General features: G+C 36.1%; 1 protein-coding gene across 3 annotated transcripts in view; it reads left to right on the plus strand.

Annotated features, from left to right (window-relative positions):
• The window catches only part of HNF4G (hepatocyte nuclear factor 4 gamma), a 59,323-nt gene extending 36,600 nt beyond the window's left edge, over nt 1–22,723 (plus strand). For 2 of the 3 annotated variants that reach the window (XM_074894029.1, XM_074894020.1), the window contains exons 2-10: nt 6,922–7,090; nt 8,592–8,686; nt 12,343–12,449; nt 16,378–16,533; nt 18,743–18,830; nt 20,912–21,064; nt 21,241–21,477; nt 21,961–22,083; nt 22,459–22,723. In XM_074894029.1, the coding sequence (XP_074750130.1) occupies nt 6,945–7,090; nt 8,592–8,686; nt 12,343–12,449; nt 16,378–16,533; nt 18,743–18,830; nt 20,912–21,064; nt 21,241–21,477; nt 21,961–22,083; nt 22,459–22,577 (1,224 nt within the window). In that variant the 5' untranslated portion in view covers nt 6,922–6,944 and the 3' untranslated portion in view covers nt 22,578–22,723. Of the gene's footprint in view, nt 1–3,442; nt 3,971–6,921; nt 7,091–8,591; nt 8,687–12,342; nt 12,450–16,377; nt 16,534–18,742; nt 18,831–20,911; nt 21,065–21,240; nt 21,478–21,960; nt 22,084–22,458 lie in introns of those variants that run through there. The other variant, XM_074894012.1, reaches the window with a different exon arrangement.
• The last annotated feature ends 3,147 nt before the right edge of the window (nt 22,724–25,870 follow it).

Consider the following 25,870-nt stretch of genomic DNA (forward strand, 5'->3'; position numbering starts at 1 on the left):
CTCTGATGTAGACTACTCATTATCATCATCATAACTATTTTAGGATTATTTCCATCTTGAAAAACATGCTAAATAAGGTGGGTCCATAGTGTTTGACAAGTCAGAAGCCAGGTGTGTTCTTTGTTTTCTCTGTTTATTCATATTCGTGGCTGTTGATGTTGTATCTGGGTGTTCTGAAAGACGGATGCTTTAGGAAGCCAAAAACATAGACAATTCAGACATCGCAATAATGGTCTGTTCTCTGTTATGCCAAGATGAAAAAAAGTAAAACCAGCCCTCATCATAACTTATTAAAGAAAGCTATGTATTTTTGCTGTATGATACAGTGGAGCTCAATATAATGAATCACCAATTGAAATGAAAAAAGAGGCAGATTCAATATGTGCAAGAATCTTGTTTTTATAGAATGCCTGGGGTGGTCTAAGTGTCTAAAAATGTGTGTAATGGAAACAGGCTTAGCCTAGATTTCCCACAAAGATTTGTACTTATGTTTCACCTGGAATGATTTGTTGCAGCTAATCTTACCACCTTGCCTAATAAGTGTGCCATGAAAACCTGTTATTCAATTCTGGTACTGGCTTTGCTTTTCTAGTGTTTTATTTAACCACTATATTTTTAGGACAACACCAACAGGAAGATGCAAAATGAAAAGGCACAGAAGCATCTAAGTGTCATAAATTTACTCAGTAAAGCTGATAGTTGATGCTGGGTTTGAAAAGTGCATATGAGATGGTGCCTTTGATCATCTTACTGGAAGCAGGTGTTGTGCTGTGCATTTACTGTCATGGGTCACGAATTGTTCTGAAGAATCCTTTAACCAGCTCAGAAGCAACTTTGTCTTTGTTTGGCTCTGAATTTTTTTTTTTATTTTATTTGGCGGGGGAGGGGGGGGCAGGGGGGCATGAAAATGTTGAGACTTGCTGTAATGTTTTAGAGTTGTAGAGGACTGTAGCCATGTTTCCATCATGGTATTTAGATTTTAAGCACAAAAGCATATTTTCCGAGAAGTCAAAGAAGTTTGGTAGTACACATTTAGATTTTATCACTAATTTTTAGATCTGATCGAACTCTTAACATTTTTATTTACAAAATAAAAAAGCTGGCAATCTCTATTAAATAAAGCAATGCTACAGTGTTACAAATCTTTTTATGTCAAACACGTCATAATTTTATATGTTTTAGAATACAAGCAAACATTTCCCAATCATTACTCATGGACCATTTATCAAATACTTGGGAGTGGGTTGCAACAGAGCTGATGTGATGGTGACTGGCAGTGTTCTTCCTGGTGCTGAGGGTGTGTTACGGGAGAGGGACACTCAGTCTCTGGTATGACGTGGGCGTATGTCTTTGTAAGTCAAAGATGAGATTCCTTGCTGGTGTGCATAAATTTGCACACCACTTCCTGGGTAGCAAGCTTTTGGCAAATAAACTCTCTAACTTGGAGATCTTTGGAGTTTTCCGTAGCAAGATGTTCTGGTTCAGCTCATATGGTTTCATTAGGATTGGTTAGTGCAGACTACGTGCATACCCTGTCTCACATGTGTGCCAGCAAATAGGAGGGGAGACATATCAAAGTGTGTGTTTTATCAACATACTGGATAAATATGCCAGCTTATTGACAAAAATTAGATGCCTTCCAAGCGTGTCCACCACAACTCACTATACTTGCAAAACAAGAAATACTGTGAAGTTGTGTTCCTTACTCAGAACACATGGGAGATAATTAAGAAGACTTTCTTCTGGGGACCTACATTTCTTACTAAGCTGGAATGATTAAAGGACATATTGCTACTTAGTAAAAAAAAAAACAAAAACAAACCCAAACCTGTTTTCAGTAGTGACAGTAGTTTGAGATTTGTTTTTATTGTCAGGAAGGCTTTTATGGAAATAACCTTGATTTTATTAGGTTGTGTTCTATTTGATACCACAATCAGAAAGAATGATTACATTTAATATGGAGAACTGAACAATTAACAGAGTTAATAGTCTTAAAGATAAGATAGGAATGCTTTCTGTATGTGATTGTGAGATCATCAGATTTAAAGAAAAAGCACAACACAACCACATGAACAAAACCATTGTGTAGCTTTCTCTTTCTTCACAATTACTGCAAAATTTATTTTGAAAAATCATTTCTTACTCAAGTTTACAGTATCACTTATCTCAAAGGAATGTTTCACAGTTTGACTAATTATACAAGTTTAAAACTTATGCTTACCTAAGGCTAATATTTCTTGCCTGTCAGTAGTAGATGACTTGACATAGAATTTGAAAGAACATCTCATACTACAAGCTACAAGGTCATTCAGAATTTGAAAAACAGTGCAGATGTCCTATAGGAAAAGAAATCTACTGTGCAGGGGTCTGAATACTAGTGAACGTTATAAAGCTTGAACTGACATAAGATTAAAGGCTGTTCATCATTAGCTTCTTTCCACAGCTGCTCTAATTCCAGGACTGCATTCTGATCCACATAAGGCAAAAAGAAAGTATATTAATATTTTACAGTAGTCATTTAGTATACATTAATTGTTCGTGATTTACTTCATGATGGCAAAAATCCCCCAGAAAGCAGATTTTTACAAATGCAAGATTTGACTGTAAGAATTTTCCTTAGCAAAGAGTGAAAAAAATAGTATAAAGAACGTCTTTCCTATAGTGTACATTTTTCCATATTAAAAAATCAATTGAAATGAGTTTTTGTATGACAGAAGTATGAAGGGTCAATTCATTCCCTCTCCTTAGTAGTCACTGAGGGGCCTGCTTTGGCAGCACTGAAGAAGTTCTGCTAACAGCAGAGGGAATAGCAAGATTTGATCATGTCATACATGATATCTTCCATCTTACATTCATTCCCTTATTTTAAATTTACTCATATGCCAGAATGTTTTCAGGACTGGAGTTTTGATGTAAACTCAGCTAGTCTTAGCTACATTTGTATCTGTGCAGCATACAATTTTGGTATGAAAAAGCAAAAAAAGAGATTATTTATAGAAAATCTTATCAAAACATATGCACTAAGGAACAAAAGATAATTTTAGTTAACATGTAAACCTTTGTATATTATTTTAAGTATCATGTTTAAAGCAATTAACATGTGCATCTGAATGGTGCTTGAAAACAACATGCTGCCATTACATCTTGTATGAAGAAGGGTTAGAGCAGGAAGTCCCCCTTCTGGGAATGTGCAAGGTCTGCTGCCTAGCGCGATCGCAGCAACACTGTGTGTGATGGAGGGGATCTATAAACTGGCCTTGCTGCAGAGCTTGTGTTGCTTGAGGCCTTGGTTAAGCGTCTATGCAGCCAGCTCATTGCTGCTGTTAAAAGAACGCTAATGGTTGTAAAAATGAGAGGTTTTGCAGCTGTCTTTTAAAATATGATGATGGATGTTTTGGGTATGAAGATACTCCATAATTGTATCACACTTCCTTATTGTTCTGAAGACAGAGAGCAAAATGGCATATGAACCTACAGTGTCTTTACATAGACATAGTGGTTTGTTTAGGACTGTTTATATCACACATTGAAAACCAAATGTGTAGCAGGGCATAGGAGATAGGAAGCTTCCTGCATGTCCTTGGGTTCACTCAAGAACTGGAACCAGTACAACTCCTGATAAGGTTATTCCATAAAACATTCCAAGATTATCAGAAGGGTTGCACTGTATCATTAAAAAAAAAAAAAAAATGCAGGTAGAATATAGCATGCAGAAGCAGTTTTCCAGCTCCTCCCATTGCAGCACGTAAGTGACACAGTTATAGTTAACTTTGGATTATCAGTCACTGTGAAACAGAATGGGAAGGTTGTGCATCTGAGCAGCCTTTTCACTGGTTTTGCATTCAATGATCAATGATGAGGCTCTCGGAACCAATACTAGACATGGAAATGGCGAGCTACAGTGAAGTTTTAGATCCGACATATACAGCACTGGAGTTCGAAACGATGCAGATTCTGTATAATGGCAATGGTGAGTTCTGCTCTGTGATGCAAAATCAAGCCAGTTAACAGGAAAAGTGAAGTTTAGTAATTCTATAAGGTGTTAATTAAATGCTTTATTAATGGAGCATTTGGGGGTTGTTTTCAAACTATGTATCTGCTTTTTTACACTTCATCACTAAGTTAATAACATTATAATTCTTTAACATTAAGGAAAGTAAAAGACAGATTATATGTAATAAAGTAACTGAACTGTACTGTCACCAGTCAGTTAATCAAAGGAAGAAAATGGTGTATTCAGCAGTTGCTTTATTTACTATAAGACAAATGAATAACTAGTATTGACAGTTTGGACATGAAAGTATATTTCAGATATAACATCCGGAAGGACAGGACAAAATTATCCAGAGGCTTGTGAAAAGAATTCGCTACCGTTGCTTGATGCCTAGTTTCTAATTGGTTGACTAGTATTTTATTTATTTAAATGTTAATCTAGACTTTCTAGGTATGTGTATATGAACTAGAGTGATTTTTAAAAAAATCACATTGGCTTTCTAGAAGCTAATGTTTAGCTGAGAAAAACTACTTGTGTTTGGCTAATGTAACACTTTATGTGGAATTTTTAATGCAATAAATTTTTGAGAAATTGTATCAGTAAGTCATGATTGAAATAGGAAGCACACTGCTTTTGTTCTGCCTTCATTGAGTACTGGCCAAAAATAAAGAAAATGTCAGTCTGTTAAAGTGAAGAAAAGTATCAGGCAAATTAGACTACTCTAAAATGACTTTCCAAATCTTCTAATATACTTAAACAATTGCTTTATTGTATCATAAAGTAAAATTCATAGATCTATTGTAGTATGTATTTTTAAAAGGGAGAACAAATATTAAGTGATTTGCAGAAAAAATACATAGCACCTGCATTTACACATATTCCTGCTATGTAGAACCTAGATTAGTTTTTATTGTTGAGCTGGAAGTTTTATCTGAATTTCTGATGCTACTTTACAGTAAGCTTTGTAAACAGAAAGGTAGATTTGGTTATTGATTTAGGAAGAAAAAACAGACCTTTATGCCCTAAGTGATTCTGAAGCTATCAACGATTATGTAACTTTTAGATGACTTCTCTGCTTTTTGTTCTAATACGGGTGATTTCATTGGTCATTTGTTTTTTGCTGAATAGCACCTTTTCAGATCTGTTAATGTTACATAAAATGGGAAAACAGATTAAGGAGTTTGTGCTGTGTTGCATTATGTGTTGGTGATAGAGCTATTTAAATTATTCACTCTTAAGTGATTAGTTTGATAATTATTAGTTATTAGGGATAGCCTTTTTCTGTTTAGAGTTTTCTTTGAGTTTAGCTGAAGTATTTTCTTATAGCATTTATAAAAACATTGTCTTGTAGCTACAGTGCTAGTCTGGAACTGAAGGATGCCTCTTACAAACCTTTTTATGTGTCTTTCCTAGCTGTCCAAATTAATTAGAAACATTCAGAGAAGTTTAACAAGCAACATTTCAGGCAGATTATGCAGTTCTGTTGAAATCAAAGAATTTTGCAAAATCAGGTCAATTGTTTCAGAACAATACCAAGGAAAATAAGTATATCCTTATATATACACACAATTTATATTGCTGTGAAATATTTAATCATTAAATTTAAATATTTTAATTATTCTGCTGCATCATGATGCAAAATTAGAAAACTCCAAGACAAAGGTTTTGTATTTTTCTAGCTAAAGTAATTCTGTAACCCATTTTTAAAAGTAGTTTTCCAGTCATGACAAACCTAGTTTTAAAATAAAATAGTTACAGAACTGAATTCTTACCTTTAAGATTTCATTTTTTATTTAAGCAATTTTTAATATAATTCCTATTAACTGTATCTCTGTAAAACAAAATAAAAAAGTTGCTTCTTCTCTCGTTGTCTAAAGAACTCTAAATTGTAAGCTCTTTGGAACACAATGAAAATTTTACAATGTATTTGTGTAGTACATTTCAGTTGGATCTAGTACAATATGAATAATAATATGTATCAATGTTAACAGTTTTACTTTTCGACCTGTCCACTGTTCATGAACTCATGTACTTGACTTTTGAATGCATGTTTGAAAAACTGATTAATGTGGCACTCTTTCCTCTCCCTGGCTGAACAACTACAAATGTTTAGGGCATATTGCAAACAGCTTTCCTTTTGCAAAACCAGAAGCATAACAGAAAAAGCTATTTTGCACACATTCTTATTTGCACACATTCTTATTATTGCACACATATATTTGCACACTATTTCTTTGAACACATCTGTTAAAAGAAGAATAAATATGTCTGGTTTGATTTCGGGTGAATTTCTTCAGTATTGATTACCATACTCAGTGACTAATTGTTAATCATGTAGCTAATATTCACTTGTGCAAGGAAAGTCTGCACCAGTGTTCCCTTGGAAAATTTGTGTGAGGAAATAACACTTAGACGGTCTTCTTTGAGCTTGCTTTTTTTTTTTTTTCCATTAAGTATTGTGCAAAAACTGTCTTGTGTTTTTTTTTATTTTTTAATGTCACATATGCAGTTTTATCTTTGTATGATAGTTATTGCCAACTCCTATGAGAACTGATACACAAGATCTTTGCCAGCAACCTAGGCAACACTGCTTTGTGTCAAAGTTCCTCTTCTTGTTAGTAAGAATGTATGTGTAATTACACATGCAGAGTTACACTTTAATTTTTGACCCCTTTCAGTTCAAAAGAGTTTAGAATAAAATTATTTGTTGTTGTGAACTTCATAAATTGTTAACATCTCTATAACTTTGAAAGTGTTCATCTGAATAAGAACCAGATGTAATCAGATGTGCCATGCTATATAAATAGTAAGTGGCAATTAAAAGAGAAAAGGTCAGAAAAAGCCTCCAGAAAAAGTACAAATCGTCCATGGGGTGGTTGTCAAAAGTTTTGTCCCTAACTAAGTATGTTGTTCTTGCCTCTCCTCAGACAGTTCAGGAGAAGCTGTCAACATGAATGCTTCTGACAACGGGATCAGTAGTCTCTGTGCAATATGTGGAGACCGAGCAACTGGAAAACATTACGGTGCTTCCAGCTGTGATGGGTGCAAGGGATTCTTTAGACGCAGTATACGGAAAAATCACGTCTATACATGCAGGTATTTCAAAAGTTCTACGGGCACTAAATTAATGAAATTAAGCAAAAATTACATTCAGACCGTTTCAGAACTATGTCAGGGCAATTTCAGCTTTTTCTTAAGGAATTCTAACCAGCATTTTTGATGAGCGTGTGGTTCATGGTAAAGTCTTACGATTGGAAAAAAAAGTCTTTTATTCAAGACTACTTAATATTACACATTCCATATACTACATTGCAGATGTCTTGATATTGTTGATATCATTACATCACTCAAGAGCTGTTTCATTCTTTCATTTGTGATTACAAAGGTCATCTCCTAGGAAAAAAAAAAGAAAAGAAAAATTCTCATATTTTCACTGTTAATGTGAAAAGTGTAGTTCTTAACTGTTTTGTAAAAATTATTTCCAATTTTTTTTCTTACGAAGGCAGTTTCTGAATAGAAAGTCTTAAGATTTATGAGTCTTATTTTAAGGGCTGTGCAAGTACATCTGCACAACTTTCCACTTTGGGTGACATGTGGCTCTTTTGAGTGACCATTTTCCCTCCTGGTAGTCTGAATGGCAATCCGCTAATTTCTGGATGTCTGCAGGTTATTGCACCATGTTTGACAAACTTCTGTCTGCATGCACAAGTCCATAAAACGTCAGTTTTAAGCCATACACAGAATATGGAAACCTCTGTGAGTTTAGACAAATCACTAAAGGAGAAAATTTTTTGTAAAAATGGCTTGCTACTGGAAATGTTGTTTGCTCTCCTTGGTTCTTAATACTCTTATAAGGAAATCTCTCCCTTATAGACATACCATGGTGATATAGCATAGACATACCCCTAAAGTGGTGTGATAAGAGCTGATATAAGTGATTTCAAGAAGAGCTCTGCAAAACAGATTTATCTAACAAACACATGCACAGCAAAAAAGCAGAAGCAAACGGGGAGAGGAGGGGATGGCTTATGTACATTCCCCTCATATACGTACCTGTAGATGTGCATGAGAGCATGGGTAAGCCTTCTTGCAGTGTCGTGCTCTGTGTGTTTCCTTATGTCTTTATTTCATTGTGGTGCTAAAAAATTTTCCTCCCATTTCCTGTCTAGGTTTTCATCTGTAACAATACAACATGTAGCTTGTTCATTGGTGTCTCCCAGAAGGAGTAAACTTTTCCAGACAAGGGTACTGGTTTTGCAACTAACGGGTCCTCTGTGACAGTGACATTTGGCATTTTCCTTGATTGTCCTTTCCTTTTTCTATTTGTAGCTTTTTTCTTCCTTTTTTCCTCCACCGTCATTTGATGCAGCCAATTACTGATACATCTCAGAAATAAACTGAGGTGTAAGTGATGCACATAACTTCAAAATTTTCCACACTTCCCCATTCCAATGCATATACTGAGCAGGTATGAAACACAGCTCAAGACTGATTATTTTAAAAAACAAATCAAAATAACATTAGTTGGTTTTCTTCTTCATAATCAGGGTGCAGCTTTATTAATTCTTTTACATTTACATTTTCTTATCTCTGATAGATTCAGCCGGCAATGTATTGTTGACAAGGACAAAAGGAATCAATGCAGATATTGTCGTTTAAAAAAGTGTTTTCGAGCAGGAATGAAAAAAGAAGGTAATAGAGTCATTTATTATTTGATATACAAAGAGAAATAATCTGAATTAGTTTTAAAATGTAATAAGAATTCTAAAAATCTCCAGCAGAATAATTCAATGGAAAGTCTGCTGTAATGCCTTCATGGTGGAGGCATCAACTTTTATATTGAGGTGAAATATGCATCATCTAATTTGCAGGTGGGTAAGCAGTTCTAACACTTTGAGTATTAGCAAATCTATGGTTTAAAGTGGATTTGCAACTGTTTAATCCACGATTCCTGGCACCAAAATTCATTGATTTCTAAGTGTAAGAGCTGTATCCTGTAAAAGTTCAAAGAGTGAGATTTTAATTTTAATTTTTATCAAATTTGAATCATAAAATCTCTATCTGGGATTTTGTCTCTACCCTATCTAAGTAATGACAATGCCAATTTACTGGTTTTCCCCTTAGTTTTAAATGTTTGAAGCATTTAAGCTAGAGGGGAAGGAGTGTGAAGTTGAGCAAAAAAGTAGTGGTGAGAACTGTAGTGGTAGCTGTAGTGGTAGCTGTCAGTGGAGTGTCCACATTATTTTAAAAAATTTCTAATCTCATTAATCTCAAACATGGGAAGATAGTTATTTATGCATGTCACTGACAGACTTGAAGAAACATGGGTGTCACAGTGGTCCTCCTGTCAAAGTGAAAGGACCAGACAACCACAGGAGCAGAGCAATAGGGAAAGAAAGGCAGTGGGAATAACAGAGGACTTTTGTATTGGGTTGTTGGGGCTGTTGCTTCACTGGCAATTATGATGTAGAGGCAAAAGACAACTTGATCAGATTCAAATAAGAAATCCAGAATGGTTCATCACAAACTTTGCTATCTGTTTTGTTGGGAGCATGGTATATCCACCTGAAGGCCAGTCTGTAATGTGAGCATCCAGTTCTCCTGCACTGTAACTAGGCTATAATATTTTTAGTCTATACATAGCTTTCCTAAGATAAAGGGAGCTGTTTCTTTATGCTCTTATATATCTATACTGTAGTACTGCTTTGCTAGTAATCAAGTTTTAGTATGAGGTAAAATGGATTTTCTCCTTGCAGCTGGATGGGGATATTCTAAACAGTGTTACACTGTGTATGTATGAAACAGGTTTGCTAATTCTTGTGGGTCGCCTTGAACACAGTTTAGCCTTTTGGAATGTGAGCCATTAAAATCAGTAGCATATTGTATACACATTATCAATCTGATGTGAAGAAAAGGGAAGACCCGAAAAGTTTTGCAAAAAGCAAAGCTTCACAGAATTTCAAAACCTGGAATTAAAGAATGCTTTAGCTCAGAAGGGACATCTGGATGCCATCTAGTCCAGCCCCCCCCCCCCCCCCCCGCCCTTTAAAGCAAGGCTAACTTCTAGGTTTGGTCAGGTTGCTTGGGACCCCATCCAGCCAAGTTTACACAGTCCCTGGGAGGGAAGATTCCACAACTTCTCTCAGCAACTCCTTCTAGTGCTTGATCACCCTCACTGGGAGGAGATTTTTGCTTATAACTAACTGGAATGTGTCTTACTGCAATTAGGGTAGTGTCCATTGCCTCTTGTTCTTTCATTGTGCATCTGAGAAGAATCTGACCCCATTTACTGTAAACTTCAGGAATTAAGACCTCCACCTTGGTCCTCTTTTCCACATAAACAAAGATACCTCTCTCTGAATCACCTTGTGCATCTTGTGGGTTACATCTCCATAGCCCTCTGCTGGACACTGCCCAGTTTTCCAGCATCTTTCATCTACTGGGAAGCCTAAACCAGAGAAAAAATCACTTCCCTCAAGATGCTAATGCGGCCCGGTGCATGGCTAGCTCACATCGCCATGAGGCACGCTGCTGACTCATGTTTATGAAGTGAAGATATATCTTGCCCAAAACTTTTAACGTAATTTACACCACTCTGCCTCCTCTGGTCCCACTACCTATAAAACTTTAATTTTTCACTGCATCCAAGCTATGTTTATTCAATGCTTCCCAGTGCTAAAATAATTCAAAAAGCTCAGCTGTAAATTTCACTGCTTGTGTGTTGTTATATACCTCCCTACACTGTCAGGGGATGTCTCATAGCATAAGTGTAGCATGGTCTATATGATAGTTTCTATGCTTGTTTCTAGCAAATCACTTTCTTCAGGGCGAAGGTAAGAAGGGCTTCATCTGGTAAAAGCTATACAAGCCCTCTTTGAGCAAATATTCCCCCTTCCTCATGGAATCTCTGTTTAAGGCAATTTTAGCCTGAACTGTCAAAAAGGCTTTAGCAAGACAGACAATCCAGTCTAATAATCCAAAATTATGCATACGCAGGAGAAAATTGAAGCTTTTTCCTATTATTCTCAAAGTTTTCCACCAGTGACTTTCACTAGTGATTGTCAGAATAGCTTATTATTTTTCTAATACTAATCAGCACTGACCTTATTTTAATTATCTAGGTAGCACTTCAGCTGCTAAGATCAGTGAATGTTTTTTTCTCCATTCTTTTAAAAAAGGCTATATTTTTTGTTTCCTGTCTACATGAACATTTAGCACTTTATCACTGCACAACATTTCTTACTGTGACCTTAATAAAAGGCCCATCAGTGAGTGTCCTTGGCAGAAAGTTAGTACACCTCTGGAATAAACTATGTGCATTGTTCAGATAAACCCTGAAAACTATTTAGTGTATAGAATATTTTATTTTTTTTATTGAAACCTTTGGTACTACTCCTAAATTCTGTAATGCAGATTGTTTCCCACAAAATAGCAAACATATCTTTGGAAATAAAGCTGCTGCTCTTAAAAGATGATGAGATTCCTTGTGCAATAAAAAGATTTTGATCAGCACAATTCTTTTTTTTTTTTTTTTCTTTTCTCCTTGGCCTAACCTTGGACATAATCTAGGTTTTAGAAAAATCTGATTGATAGTTTTATTTTTTTTTCTTCCTTCAGTTCAAAAGTAAGCCTTGATACTTCATAAGTGTTGCATGTGCTGATTAAGGATTCCTTATCCAAAGCCCTTTCAACTGCCTTTTTTGGGACACCATGAGACAAAACTTATTAGCCTGAAACTTTTTTGTTGCTTTTTCTTTTCTTTTTCCTTAGTTAATGTTCTGTAAACTGGCTAGGTAAACTGGCAGTGTCAATGAGGAGGAGCGTGAGATTTAACTGTCAAAATTATCTTTCTAGTGGGTTAAATTCACGTTTCATTCCTGTTTCAGGGTTTCTCACAGGAGAGCAGGAGTAGGGCTTTCAGACTTCCTCTGACAGACATTTTGTCAGTGGTGATGCTGTACCTCTTGACCTGTTCAGCAGTCTGGAGATGTCCATTTCTACCATTATCATAAAGCCTCACTTATTAAATTGGTTAAAATAACAAAACAACAACATGTGTTCAAGTTCAAAGGAAGAAAGAGGTTTTACTGTAATAAAGCCAGTCACAAAAGTGCTGATAATTCAGTATCTATCTACAATTAGTTATACCTGTTTTTTACAGGCAAACAATATACAGATAAAGACCATAAACATGTATTGTCATCCTTCCTCCTTACTCAGAGCTAAAAGTGCAAGGTCTTTTTTGAATGTCATACCTTTTGATTCTTATAGTTATCTAATAAAGTTCTGAAATGGTATTGTGTGTCAATGTCTGCAAGTCAATAAATGAGATGATTATTCTTTTCCAGCTGTACAAAATGAACGGGACAGGATAAGTACGAGAAGAAACACTTTTGATGGCTGCAATATTCCCTCTATTAGTACATTGTCACAAGCTGAGACACTTTCCCGCCAGGTACTGAGATCTACCACAAAATTATTTTATGACTTCAAGACCATTTTTTTCTAAAGTTAAATACTTTTCAATTTCTTATTGTATTAATTATTGAGATTACTTTTTTCTGCTTCCAAAGTGCACCCAGCTTCCTTTTCCCAATGAAAGAATCAGTAATAGAATACATTCTTAAAGCAAAGTCAATAAAAATCTTCTACTTTGTCCAGGACAATATGTCCTAGGCGCCTTTCTTAATAAAGCTTTATGGTTCTTACTGCTTTTAAATCAGTTGCTGTCTCAGGCAGCTGGTGGCATCTATCTATCCTTGAGGCTGGCTTTACCATGAAACATTAGGGAAAAAATTGTCCAAAGCCATTACATTCAAAGGGGTGTAGACACTCATTTCCTTACATTCTTTTGAAAATCCCATTTTTAATATCCTTAGACATTATAAATAAGGCAAACAGAAGTGTTCCAACTGCAGAGTCTATTCACATATCACTTTTAAATTTTCTTTGTCTCATCTGAACTTCATTTTCTTTTTTCTTTTTTTTCCCCCTATCCAATCAATTGCTGAATGGAACAGTCTCCAGTCCTTTTCTGCACCTCAGATAAATCATGGTCATTGATTCTGCATTCTTGCACCTCTTACTAACTTACTTAGAATTTAACTGCCACCTTTATGATTTCATGCTGACTGATTTATACATCACCAAATGTTTTGCAATCTCATCCTTTATCAGCATCTCTCTTAGGGTAGAACTGTCTGTAAAGAATTGATGCAGGAATTACTGGTTGATAGTCTTTGGCACATATGTCTGGGCAGACTAGATGAACGTAATGGACCTTCCTACCTTTCATACCTATACAGTATGAAAAATATACCTATTTTTACCTCCTTAGTAATTCTTTGAACTTTCTTATTGTGCTTTTTTGTGTTACTCCCTTAATCATTTCCAACTCGTATATGCAATTCAGGAATAAGATCTGTCTTAAATAGGATCACATCCTCAGCTGTTCCTGCCACAAAGTTCTTTTCAGATGGTAGATTCCTGGCCTAAAACATCAGGTTGTGTATACATACAAATTTATTCTACTTACTACTTGGTATGTTGTAATAGGAGAGAACTGCTCCCACTATGCCAAGCATATATGAAGATACACTCTTGTCCTCAAAGACCAAGAAGTCACATTAACATGATGGAGTAGTAAAGTCTTAAAAGTCCTTGTTTTTTCCTCAGTCGAATGAGTCTCTAAGGTGAGTTCAGTCCTGAGGAATGACTTGGAGGAGGTGGTAGTGTCACAAATCATTGGCCAAGTCCTTCAGCTGTGAAATGAGGAAGAAGGTGCATTTATCTCATTTAAAATTTTCATATTAAAATAGAGAAAATGAATTATTTTGTTTCTGAAGATCCCTCACAGGGGAAAGTTGTCCAAGTATGATTTTTTCTCCTGCAGACCCAGGAGAGGCTTTCAGGATTATGTAAATATGGAAGTGACATGCTGGACTATTGTAGGAGTAAAGGCATGTGTCTCTGATGGTTCTCAGGACAATAGGGATACAGTGTTATATTGTCATATTCGTCAAGTCGTTAATGGGTATATGTTGCATCAGGAGAGGTTTCATCTCCATATAAGAAAGAAATTTTTTACAGTGAGAACAATCAATCATTGGCACAACCTTCCAGGGACATGGTAGAGTCCCCGTCATTGGAGATTTTCAAGATACAATTGGACAGGGTGCTAGATAATCTCATCTAGGCTCCCCTTCCCACAAAAGGTTGGATGAGATGATCTTTTGAGGTTCCTTCCAACCTGGGCTAGTCTATGATTCAATGAAGTCAACGACTCGCATGTTCCACTGCAGAAATGAGAGTCAGGTTAGAGCAATAGAGAAATAGAGAGGAAAGTTCATAGCTTCATATCCTGGTGAAGAGATGCAACCCTAGGAGTTCATAATGAACTCCATGGGAGTAATCCCATGAATCCCCTGCAGAAGCTTACCAAGTAATTTCAGCACAGTCTATAGTTTTTCCTGTAAGATGTAATTCATAAAGATGCATAGTTTTGATTAAAAGATATTAAGGGAAGGGCAATGTATTAAGTTCAAGAGTCAGTAAGTCTACTGGTTAAACAATCTGCCTGTTCTTTAACTTCTTGAATTAACTTCTAGTTGGTGCATGGTAGTATCTTTTTCTGGTATATCAGAGTGCCTCCTGCTATCAGAACACTCTTTGTGTAGGTACTTTTGAATCTTGATCAAGACTCCTCATACTGTTCTGGAAAAAATTAAATACATTGAATTACTTTACTCTCTTTCTTTACTGGTAGCTCTCATCTGAATTATATTCAGTATTTTCAGCTTTGTTTTTGTAGAACAGATGCCAGAAATGGACTCATGATTACAATAAGGACTTCACAAACGCTCTGTCTACAAAGAGATGATACCTCCAACCTTTCTCCTACATGATAACCTTTGAATTATGTGTCTGAGGATTTTTTTTCATCTGCCTAGCTCTGTATTTTCCTGAGAACTAATGTTCAGCTAGTTAACTGCCATTAATATCTAAGCTGTTTTCAGTGTTTTAGACTACTAAATTATGTAGGAAGCACTGAGCTTTAGTTTAGAAGTGCAACTCCTTTTGACCACCCAAGGATAATGGGATTTCACCACAGATCCCATTGGGGGGTTTAAGGGGATCTGGTAGGAATCAACCTAAACAGCATCCAGCATCCTGAAATTTGTAGGTACACATTACTGGAAGATCAAACAATTATTTTTTTTTTTTCCAAGGGAAGATAATCAATACAGAATTCCTCAGTATGCTTCCTGTAATAAAACGTAAAGTGAAAGTCAGGTTCGTAGGCCTTGTACAGCGGTGGGGTTTTCATGTTGTTGTGGTGGAATCTTTTCCTTTTCCTTTTCCTTTTCCTTTTCCTTTTCCTTTTCCTTTTCCTTTTCCTTTTCCTTTTCCTTTTCCTTTTCCTTTTCCTTTTCCTTTTCCTTTTCCTTTTTCCTTTTCCTTTTTCCTTTTTCCTTTTTCCTTTTCCTTTTCCTTTTCCTTTTCCTTTTCCTTTTCCTTTTCCTTTTCCTTTTCCTTTTCCTTTTCCTTTTCCTTTTCCTTTTCCTTTTCCTTTTCTTCTTCTTTACTTTTTTCTTCCCTGGTTTTATAAGAGGTATAAACTGACCTCTTCTCAGGCTTGGTTTTATCTTACGTTGTCTTTCCTGTCAGGCTTAACAGCAAGCTTGGTTTTGTTCCTTTCCTTGAAAAGTCATTAAGAATTTCAGGATTTGGCTCAGTGATTATGTGACAGTGCCCCAGCTTCAGGCCCAGAAAGATATTGCTCTGTTCTTATTTCACAGCACACTGTTCACTGCAGGTGGTCTAATGCACACTCATATCCTTTACATTTGCTCTGAAATGTCTCAGGCCTCCACCTATACTGCTGCTTCATCATTACAAACCATTCTCCTCCAGGCACTAAAAAAACCCCCATTTTACCTTCTAAAGTTAATGATACTTATCTTTTCACTAGAAGAACATGCTACCCCTTTATTTCTCTCTTTCTTTGCCCTTAATGTTACTGCATGCCCCTATGAGCTCTTTTTTTTTCTGAAGTAAATGTCAACCAGTTTAAAGGAATAAAAATCCCACCTCCCTCCTACAGATAATAAGTGCTCTGGTATATTTAAAAACAGTATTTTGGAATGAGAAGATATTGTATCATGATATGAATAGTGTAATTTTTAACATACTGTGATACATACTGGTAATAATGAGAAATAAAATTTTATAATTTATGTGCAGACTAATGGTCCATATGGTCAAGGGATTTCTCAAGAGTACGCATGATTACTGCTGCGATTTTTTCTTAAATATGCTGTTAACCAGAGAAAATGCAATTATATGAAATTTAATATTGTTTTTTTTTCTCTCACTATGGCCAGATCTCAATCTCCAGTCCTGGTGCTAGCACTGACATAAATGTTAAGAAAATTGCTGGTATTAGTGATGTCTGTGAATCTATGAAGCAACAGCTTTTGGTCCTGGTGGAATGGGCTAAATATATTCCAGGCTTCTGTGAATTACCACTGGATGACCAGGTATAAGAGGAGACAAAAGAGAGAACTTAATTACTGTCCTGTTATTTCTGTGATATTTAAATGTTATGATTAAACACTTATTTCTTGTCTGATCAGTAGAGCTGGGTGCTACACCCACCATCTTAAAATTTTTTAAAGCTTTGAAATAGTACCACCACAAAAAAAAGAGGAAATTGATAAGGCTCTATCACGTTAACAAAAAGAAGTAGCAAACCAGTATGTCGTTCAGTGTTTTGTGCTTTTTATATTCTTTTGGAAGCAGAGGTACAAAGCTGCATGCAAAAATGAAAAAAATCTTGTAAAAAACACCATGCTTTTTTCTGACTTTGGAAAATATTTAGTTCATGTTCACCTTTCATTATAATATGGTTTATGACACGTTACTTAATTTGAAGCAGGTCTTCTCTATTTGCAAAAAATAAAAGCCATTAGAATCTTAAACATGCCAAACATACCGATATCAATGCACAGCAAATAATCTTCCATATAATACAGTGTACTAAAATTATATTGTATATAATGAACATGGGGGAAAAAAACATCAAACCTTGAAAATTCTTAAGGGTTTTTATGACAGAGGTTTGGTCTATCATCACATCTGTAATATATCCTAATATATCACTGGGTTTCAGAGTAAGTTGTGCTGGCACACTTGGAACCAGTGTCTCCATGTTGCGGTAAGCAATTGTCTCACTGTCTGCCTGGGCAGGAGGTTAGTTCACACCTCAGGTTCTCTTGATTCCAGTCCACCAAAATCTGATTCAGCTTGAAAATGACTCTGTGAAGTGGAATTGTGTAATTTCTTCTTTTTGCCTCTTCAGTCTCTCAGTTTTTTAATAAAATCCTGCAAGCAGGCTTAGATCATTTTTGGGTTTGAGATTCAAACTGAGCTCATTCCCTCTTATACTCTTCCTCAGGAATATGGAGGTGTTTCAGGCCACAGGAGACCCCCCGGAATAGGAGCTTAATGTTGTCTTTTCAGGCCCACAGAATATGATATGTGTGCATAAGTTCAACATACTGCAATAAGTTAAAAATCTTTTAATGCAAAATAAGGAGAATTTTAAATGCATTGGTGTCACAAGGGCAACAAAAGCAAGCAAAAATATTGCTGTTTTTATTGTTAAGATAGCATGAAGGAAAAGAGAAGGATCAGACCTCATTAAAAAGTTCTGTCTGTGTTTAAAAAAAAAAAAATCAGCTTAGATAGGCTGAAAACACCCCTGTAGTGCATGAAGAGTACATGTTGGGAAATACTCCAGAACCTTAAGTACCTTAAAGAGTAGTGACAAGGGTATTGGGAGTTAAAACAAATGCCACTTTTGCATTTGTGATAGCCTCTTTCTAAGGGGCACTGGTGCATTTAGTTATAAAATAAACCATCTGGTTTTGAACAAATGAATCCTTATCTGGGAATCAGCCTGATTTACAAACCATAGAGCAGGCCAGAGCAGATAAGTTAACTCTGTTGAGAACCTGAAAAGTCTTAGCACATTAAGTATTCCTAGGTGCTGTGTACATTTACATCACTCATAAAGCTTTGGCTTGGATTTGTAAGAAAAGAATTACTTGCCAAGAGAGGAGTTCCTTGAGGAAACAGAGGCCAGCGCTGAAATTACAAGCAGACATTAAAAATTAATGAAAGTAAATAGGTGACAAAGAGTAAACTAAAGACCACATTTTTAAGTGCCTTCCTGGTATGAATCAGGTTTCTTCTTTGTTGACAGTAGTGGATAGTTTAGCATAGATGGCTTTGTTGGGGAGAAGGCTCTTTTAAGTGAAACATAAATTTTTGGTTCAAGGTGAGAAAAATGAAACACTGATAGTGCTGAATTTACTGTAACTGTTCATTCCAGCCCACCAGAGTCTTTAGTGTCAACTTAAAATTCAAGAGAAAATTTTGTTAAGGAAATAGGCACTAGGAAATAAATACAAGCATTGTATTTATTGAGAAACATTTTGAAGAGCTGTATGTTTAAAATCTAGACCAAATGCTAGAAGTGACAGAGGATGACAATTTAATTATAGTGTGCTGTTAGTACAGTGTTAAGGTTTTTACATTCACTTTACATTTTATATTAGAATCTTAACAGTCTTAAACATGTACCTATAGCTGAATACACTCACAGTAATATGCATCCTCATTTCTTTTGCCCTTATTGGAACTTACTGCTTTATCATCTAATGAGTCTGATCTTCTTTTCTTGAGGTTGCCCTGCTAAGAGCCCATGCTGGGGAACACCTGTTGCTTGGAGCAGCAAAACGGTCCATGGCATATAAGGACATTTTACTTTTAGGTAAATACTGGTTTTGTTTTAATTAATAATGATGATGTTATAGTACATTAGCAACCATGTAATCACTTAAGTGGGACAACTGTTCTAGCACAATCAAAGCAATGCATTCTGCGAATGCTAAATAGCTATTGATGACATAATGTCACATGCCCTGTTCCAGCAAAAGCAGGTGGACAGTTTCCTGTGAGTTAATACAGCTAAATGTTTATTGGATACCAGAAACCACAACCTAAGGGAGTTCCTGGAAAATTATCTCCTTACATTAGCATCCTCTTTACACCTTTGTCCCATAAACAACAGAACAAAGCAGCAACAACAACAACAAAAAAACCCCATAAAAAAACCTTTGCTTAAGATAGGAGCAGCCAACCTGTGGCCCATGTACTAATTTCAGTCTTCATGAAAACCATTTATCTGGAGCTTTCTCAAGAGCCCTTCAGACAGAGTCAGAGAAGACTGTACAGGCTAGAAAATTGGATAACCTGTTCCCTGCAACTCCCATTCCCAAGAGTCTTCTCACTGCTGCCTTGCCATGTGGCCATCATATAAACATCATGCCTGTTGTCCCATGCCATGTGGGAGATGGGTGCATCCATGGCATGACGAGTCGTCATGCCTGCATAAGCCTATTCTTGGTCACTTGAAATGGCTCCTTCACTGGGTTATATAAAGAGAAAATGGCTGTTAGGGAAGGGGATGTCATCATGTGGTGGAAGCATGTCTTCTCTTTGTTCACGCAACAGAAGAGGCACAGTAATATGATGAGATGTGTGCCTGTGTGTGTAGTGATGTGATGAGGCATTTGTTAGCATTGTTTGACACACTACTCTGTCAGTCTGAAGTGCACCCTCCCAAAAATGGTCACACTAAACATGTGCAGCACTTGGGCGGTTTTGTGAGAAAGCCTGTAGGTCTTCTTGGACAGGATTTTTTATGTGAGGCAATGCTATGCGGAATATGGACTCAAACTAGTTTCTTCACTGGTGGTATGGTACAAGAAGGTTTTCCACTACTTGTTCTCCTTCCTCTTTGGGCCTTTTCATAGCTCTAAATCAGCTTGAATTTATTTTTACGCATATAATAACATTAAAAGGTTAAGAAGGTCTTGGTCCGGACATGTTACTCTCACCAGCAATACTTTCAAGTTAAAAAGTATACAGATTACTTTCTTAACCTAGTTCTTTCTGTAGATACAGTTTTATTGACAAAATTAACAGAAATAAAAAAGAAATATTTGCAGTTTTATTTGGATTAGTAGGTAATAAGGCAAATAATGATAAAACAATAAGCAGAAAATTATAGTCAGCATTTCCAGCATCAGCATATATGTAATAAAACAAGTTGAGGCTCCAAGGCTTATTTCTGATACTTAGAGGTAAAGCTTAAGAGTCATTTTGGCATGGCTTTCTTACGATATATCATCAGCTTTTCTTTCAAAAACTGCTTGGTGACTTCCGGAAGCTCTTTGGCTTTCCCAGTGATCTCATCACTTAGGTTAGATGATTTCTGGACAGAATGTGAATGAAGATGCTATGATGGAGATGTCTCCAAAATGGAAATTTCAAATTAGAAGAGAAAATTCATTCTTTACTGAAAATTTTATAATACTTCTAAATTTTATTAGGAGTAACAGAAGCATCTGTTAGAAAAAGAAGCATTCCTGGTGTCTCCTCTAGAAGAAGTCCATTCACAAATCCTGATCATTCAGCTTGAGATACATTATTTTAATGGGGGAAGAAGAAGAAATTTTTAGATCAGTTTACCATTTATCTATTATGTAAAGATAAAGGCCTACTTGCTCCATAGTTGTGCATTCAAGTATGGACCTCAGTCCTGTGGACTAATCAGTAACTGTACATGTTGTCATATTTACATGCACAGATTATTTACTGAGAGCTGTATTTTACATATATAGTCTGTTTGCAAAGAACAGTTTTGTATGCTACAAAGGAGAGTTATTACTTAAAAAAATATTAATTTGATTAAGCAAAATGAAATGTGCTTTTGAAAATGGGCTTCATCTAGTACATTACATCAAAGTCTTTACATCAATCCACATGTTGGTATCCTTTCTTTCTAAGGCAACAATTACATAATCCATCGCAACAGTACTGAAGTAGAGATCAGCCGAGTGGCAAATCGGATTCTAGATGAATTAGTTCGACCCTTCCAGGAGATTCAAATAGACGACAATGAGTACGCTTGCTTGAAAGCAATTGTGTTTTTTGATCCAGGTACCTTTTTGAAAATATCTCTCAGAATTATATGTGATTATACTGAAAGTAATTTTTGTTGATGTAGCATCTGCTCATGTTATCTAGCTTGATGGAAAAGAATAAAATGAAAACAAGTAAGATGCTCCTCCCAAATCATAATCTGCCTTGACTTTAAGGTTTTGTCATTTTTTAAGATGCAAAAGGCCTGAGTAACCCAATGAAGATTAAAAACATGCGGTTCCAAGTCCAAATCAGTTTAGAGGATTATATTAATGATCGTCAGTACGACTCCCGAGGAAGGTTTGGAGAACTTCTGCTTCTACTGCCTACACTCCAGAGCATCACTTGGCAAATGATTGAGCAAATACAGTTGGTTAAACTATTTGGAATTGTTAAAATTGACAGTTTGCTTCAGGAAATGTTACTGGGAGGTAAGCTAACAACTTGTTAAATTTATCATGTTGTATTATATTGAATTTAGCATACTGGGATTTTGAGGGAATCATGATGTTAGCAAGCACTTTGACCGCTGCCTTGCTGGCTGAGCTTTGGTTCATCTGATTGTTAGCTAAAGCCTTCTTGTCTTGGCTGCTCATCTTGTTAACTCAGTCCTACAACCTCAGATTGTGCTGTGTACTTCTCAGTCATTGCTGAATATCTAGACATACAATTCCCTAGGCAGATAGAAGAATCCTTACAAATATTTTGTGAAATCCTCTGTTAATGCAGTCAAAACAGTGAAAGTAAACACAGTGCTTAATACAGTTGAAGTCTGGTAAAATTGTTTAATGAATACCCAGAGGCAATTATTCAAATTGCCAATCAAAATATTTACTTTGCAGAAATGTAATTATTGAATTTGCTGGCAACAACATGCTCTTTCAAATTGATATATGCTTATGTTATTTTTGCAGGTACTTCTAATGATGCCAGTCATCTGCATCATCCAGTACATCCTCACTTAGCCCAGGATCCATTAACTGGCCAAACTATCCTCATAAGTTCAATGTCTGCTCCTGTACATACAGAACAGATTTGTAAGTAATTGCAAGTTAGCCTTCTGTCATAACATTCCACTGTTACATTTAAAAATATTAGAATGGTGGCTTGTCAGTGCTCAGTTATTTCATCAGCATTCTTAATTAAAATAATTGTGCATTACAAACATATGTATATAAACAGTGTTACATAAGAGACTTTGACCTGAATTTAACTTAATGTTTAAAATTCAGCACCATTCTGATATATCATTGTTTTCACATGTACAATTTTTAATAAACTAAAAATTCTGCTAATTAAAATATCCTATTTCCCTAGCATGGCAAATGTAAGAGAACTTCCTTCAGGTGTAGTAGTATGCATATGTGTATGTAGAATATAAAATATGTAATTCTTTCTATATTCTTTTTCAGCAACTCCAGAAACTCCATTACCTTCCCCTCCTCAAGGCTCTGGGCAAGAATACAAAATGTCTACAAATCAGGCTTCAGTCATTGCACAGCAATCTATTTTGAAACAAAAACCATTGTGATAATGTTTCTGTCTCTGTCTTACTCGTCCTTCCCTCCTTCCTTCCTTCCTTCCTTCCTTCCTTCCTTCCTTCCTTCCTTCCTTCCTTCCTTCCTTCCTTCCTTCCTTCCTTCCTTCCTTCCTTCCTTCCTTCCTTCCTTCCTTCCTTCCTTCCTTCCTTCCTTCCTTCCTTCCTTCCTTCCTTCCTTCCTTCCTTCCTTCCTTCCTTCCTTCCTTCCTTCCTTCCTCCCTCCCTCCCTCCCTCCCTCCCTCCCTTCCTTCCTCCCTTCCTTCCTTTCTTCCTTTTTGTGCACTAGATAAATTGGTAGGACCCTTGCACATTTAAAATCTCAGGATGATAAAGGAAATTATTTCCTCAGCAGCCACCACTGTGGGTGTTTCTTAAAACACCTCATGATTTGGAAAGAATACTCACTGTTCTGACTGCCACGTACAGCTGTAACTGTGGACACTGCAGTCTGACAAATATGTATAGACGTTGGTATTATTTTTAGATCTTTTAACTGCACAGATTCATTTTTTATTTCCTGTTTCAGTTGTTGTCTTAATATTACTGTTTCAGATGTGTATATAATTTTTTCATTGTGACGGAACTGGTTAGTGGTTGTTTAGCTGTGAATTGTAGACATGAAAAAGTGGGTTAAACAGACAAACAGACAAGATTCCATTAATAATAAAGCAGTAGGCTACCAAACAAAGCACATGCATTAAATAAAGAGGAGAAAATACTTAATAGACAGAAATGCCCAACTCATTTTGAAAAGATCTTGGTTTGAAAGAACCATCTCTTTCAAGTAAAATTTCAACAAAAGAGTTGAATCCTCCCTGCTTACCTGTTTTCTATGAATCAGAGGACCTGCCATGGGCAAATACGTTTGAGGACTTTCTAAAATCTGTATACACAGTAATGTCTGTATCAGTCAATTGGACAGTGTCGAGGCATGGGTGCTAGCACTTATATTGCTAAGTAGTTAGAGCAAGGACTGATATGCTTTTTCATCAGGACTAACTAGTACTGTCCCAAAGAATTTCTGGGCATGCTTTGCAAATTAGGCCAGTCTAGGGACACTTTTCAGCAGGTGCTTTGGATATGGCCACCTCTCTTCAGGGGCACAGAGAGTATAACTAGGAATATGGCCAGACCATGCCGCTTGACCTAAGGGCTGAAGTATAGACTTTGTACTGTTTGATCTACTAGCGTAAATGTAGCCATTGTGTTTGTCTGCCTAACTGGTTGGTGAATGCATGTTTCAGCACTCACTCTAAACTTCACCTGCAGAGAAGCTGTAGTTATGTAGTAGCTCTGTGTCTTACTAACCCAAGCAGCAAACATACCTGAGTTCAGCTCCAGATGTTCCTGGTTTGAGCCATGGTATTTCAAGCCAGAAGACAGCCAGCACACCACATACTCATCCTCTGGAGTTTTCAGAAGCTTGGGATGAATTGATTTACTGTGATGAGTCCCCTTCTCCTCTTTCTCCCCTTCCAGTCTGGAGGGATCCAACATTGACTAAGCCTTGTGTCTGGAGTCTGTAATAACCCATCTGGATTTGGACCCTCTGTGGATTTGCACAAAGGGAACCTTGTGACACATATGCACTTGGGCATATAGTCAGTTACAATTTGTGAAAATAATCTATTGTGATACATAAAGTGATCTGTTGTTCATACAATACTGATGCCATAAGAAAATCACCACTTTGCACATTTTATTTATTCCAGACAGCAATGATTTTCCTTTAGTACTTTAAAAGTAGACTTTCTTCCCAGAAGTTATGTAAGTGAGAAACAGAGAAATAGGAGAGGATAAAATATTGAAGTTTGCTGAACTATTGCAAAGAGAAAACATAGTGGAGTCAGAACTTCTGTAAGGTGAGATCTTGATCATCCTGAACCAGACACCTGACTTAATCATAGCATCCAAAGATGGTATAGTTAAACCTCTGGCTTTTAAAAGTTGCTCAAACAAACTGATATGATTCTTCAGATACATTTTTGCAGACAGGAAATGCAACACAGGAAGTGCAACAGTAAATTCTGAGCTGACCTGAACGTTCAAAAGGCTTTAATGAGAATACACTTAACACCAGGTAGATGCTGTGTTTATGTTATTTGAAAGTAGTTGCTTTTGTAAAGTCTGCATACAGTAGCTCTTAATGTTTACCTTTTGCTTTTTAGAGTGTTTTTCTTTTTGCTGTTTACTGTTTATTTTTTATCAATGCATTGCTCTTTTTACAAGTCCCTTTTAATACGAGTTTTTATGACAGAATAAGTACTGAAGTTTTGCCATTAACTTTAGGGTAATCTGGACTGTGCTGTTTTTACAAGTTGGCCACCAGTGCTTTGTGGGGAAACACCGAGCATGTGTGAGACATACTGAGCAGCCCAAAAGTTGACTGATGGCGGTCACTTTTGTGTACTTGTCATAGAAAAAGTGTTGGGCTCAAGTTGGATCTGCATGACTTCACTGGGTCAGATTAATTATGTCAGTTGCATAAACATGGCAATATTGGTCTGACTAAAAACATTTAAATGGAAATAAAAAGTAGTCCTCAAGTTGACCACCCTTGCCTTATATAAACAATGTGCATAATAGTTTAATGGGTTTACTTTTCACACTGTACTTCAGATATCAAGTGTACAATAAAATATTTTCACACACTGCCAAAATGTACTGGATGAAAAATACAGTTTAGTATTTTATCTGACAAAAAGTTGTTATCTATTTTGTACAATATATTACATTTTTGAATAAGATCACTGCTGTAATTTATTGGGAAAAGCTGATTTATTTTATAAATGTAACATTATTTTTGTAAAGTTAATTATGAAAAATCAGAAGTGATTAACTTTGTTAAATATTAAATTATAATGAGATGTAACTTTATATGTTTGAACTCTGATACCAAGTTTTTGTGTTGAGCATTTGGAATTCAATGGTTGCTGGAAATATTTCAAATGGACTGTTTTTCATCAAAGCTCAATAAAGAAAAATGAATGATCCAAATGACACATTTGCCTTTTGGTAATTTTTTACTATTTACATAAACAATGACAGTGGTTTATATTGCTTATATTATGAATAAGTGTAAAACTGTAACATGCTTTCATCTTTGCAGTATTCACAGCATCACAGAATGGCTGAGGTTGGAAAGGACCTCTGGAGGTCATCTTATCCAAACCCCCTGCTCAAGCAGGATATTGAAATCATATGAAAGAATATGATGGCAACATTTTAGTTGATTCTGCAGTAACATGGCAAAGTATTACACAGCTATGGTTTTCAATTTTTAG

The sequence above is a fragment of the Strix uralensis genome, chromosome 1, assembly GCF_047716275.1.
Source record: "Strix uralensis isolate ZFMK-TIS-50842 chromosome 1, bStrUra1, whole genome shotgun sequence".
Classification (NCBI taxonomy): Eukaryota; Metazoa; Chordata; class Aves; order Strigiformes; family Strigidae; genus Strix; species Strix uralensis.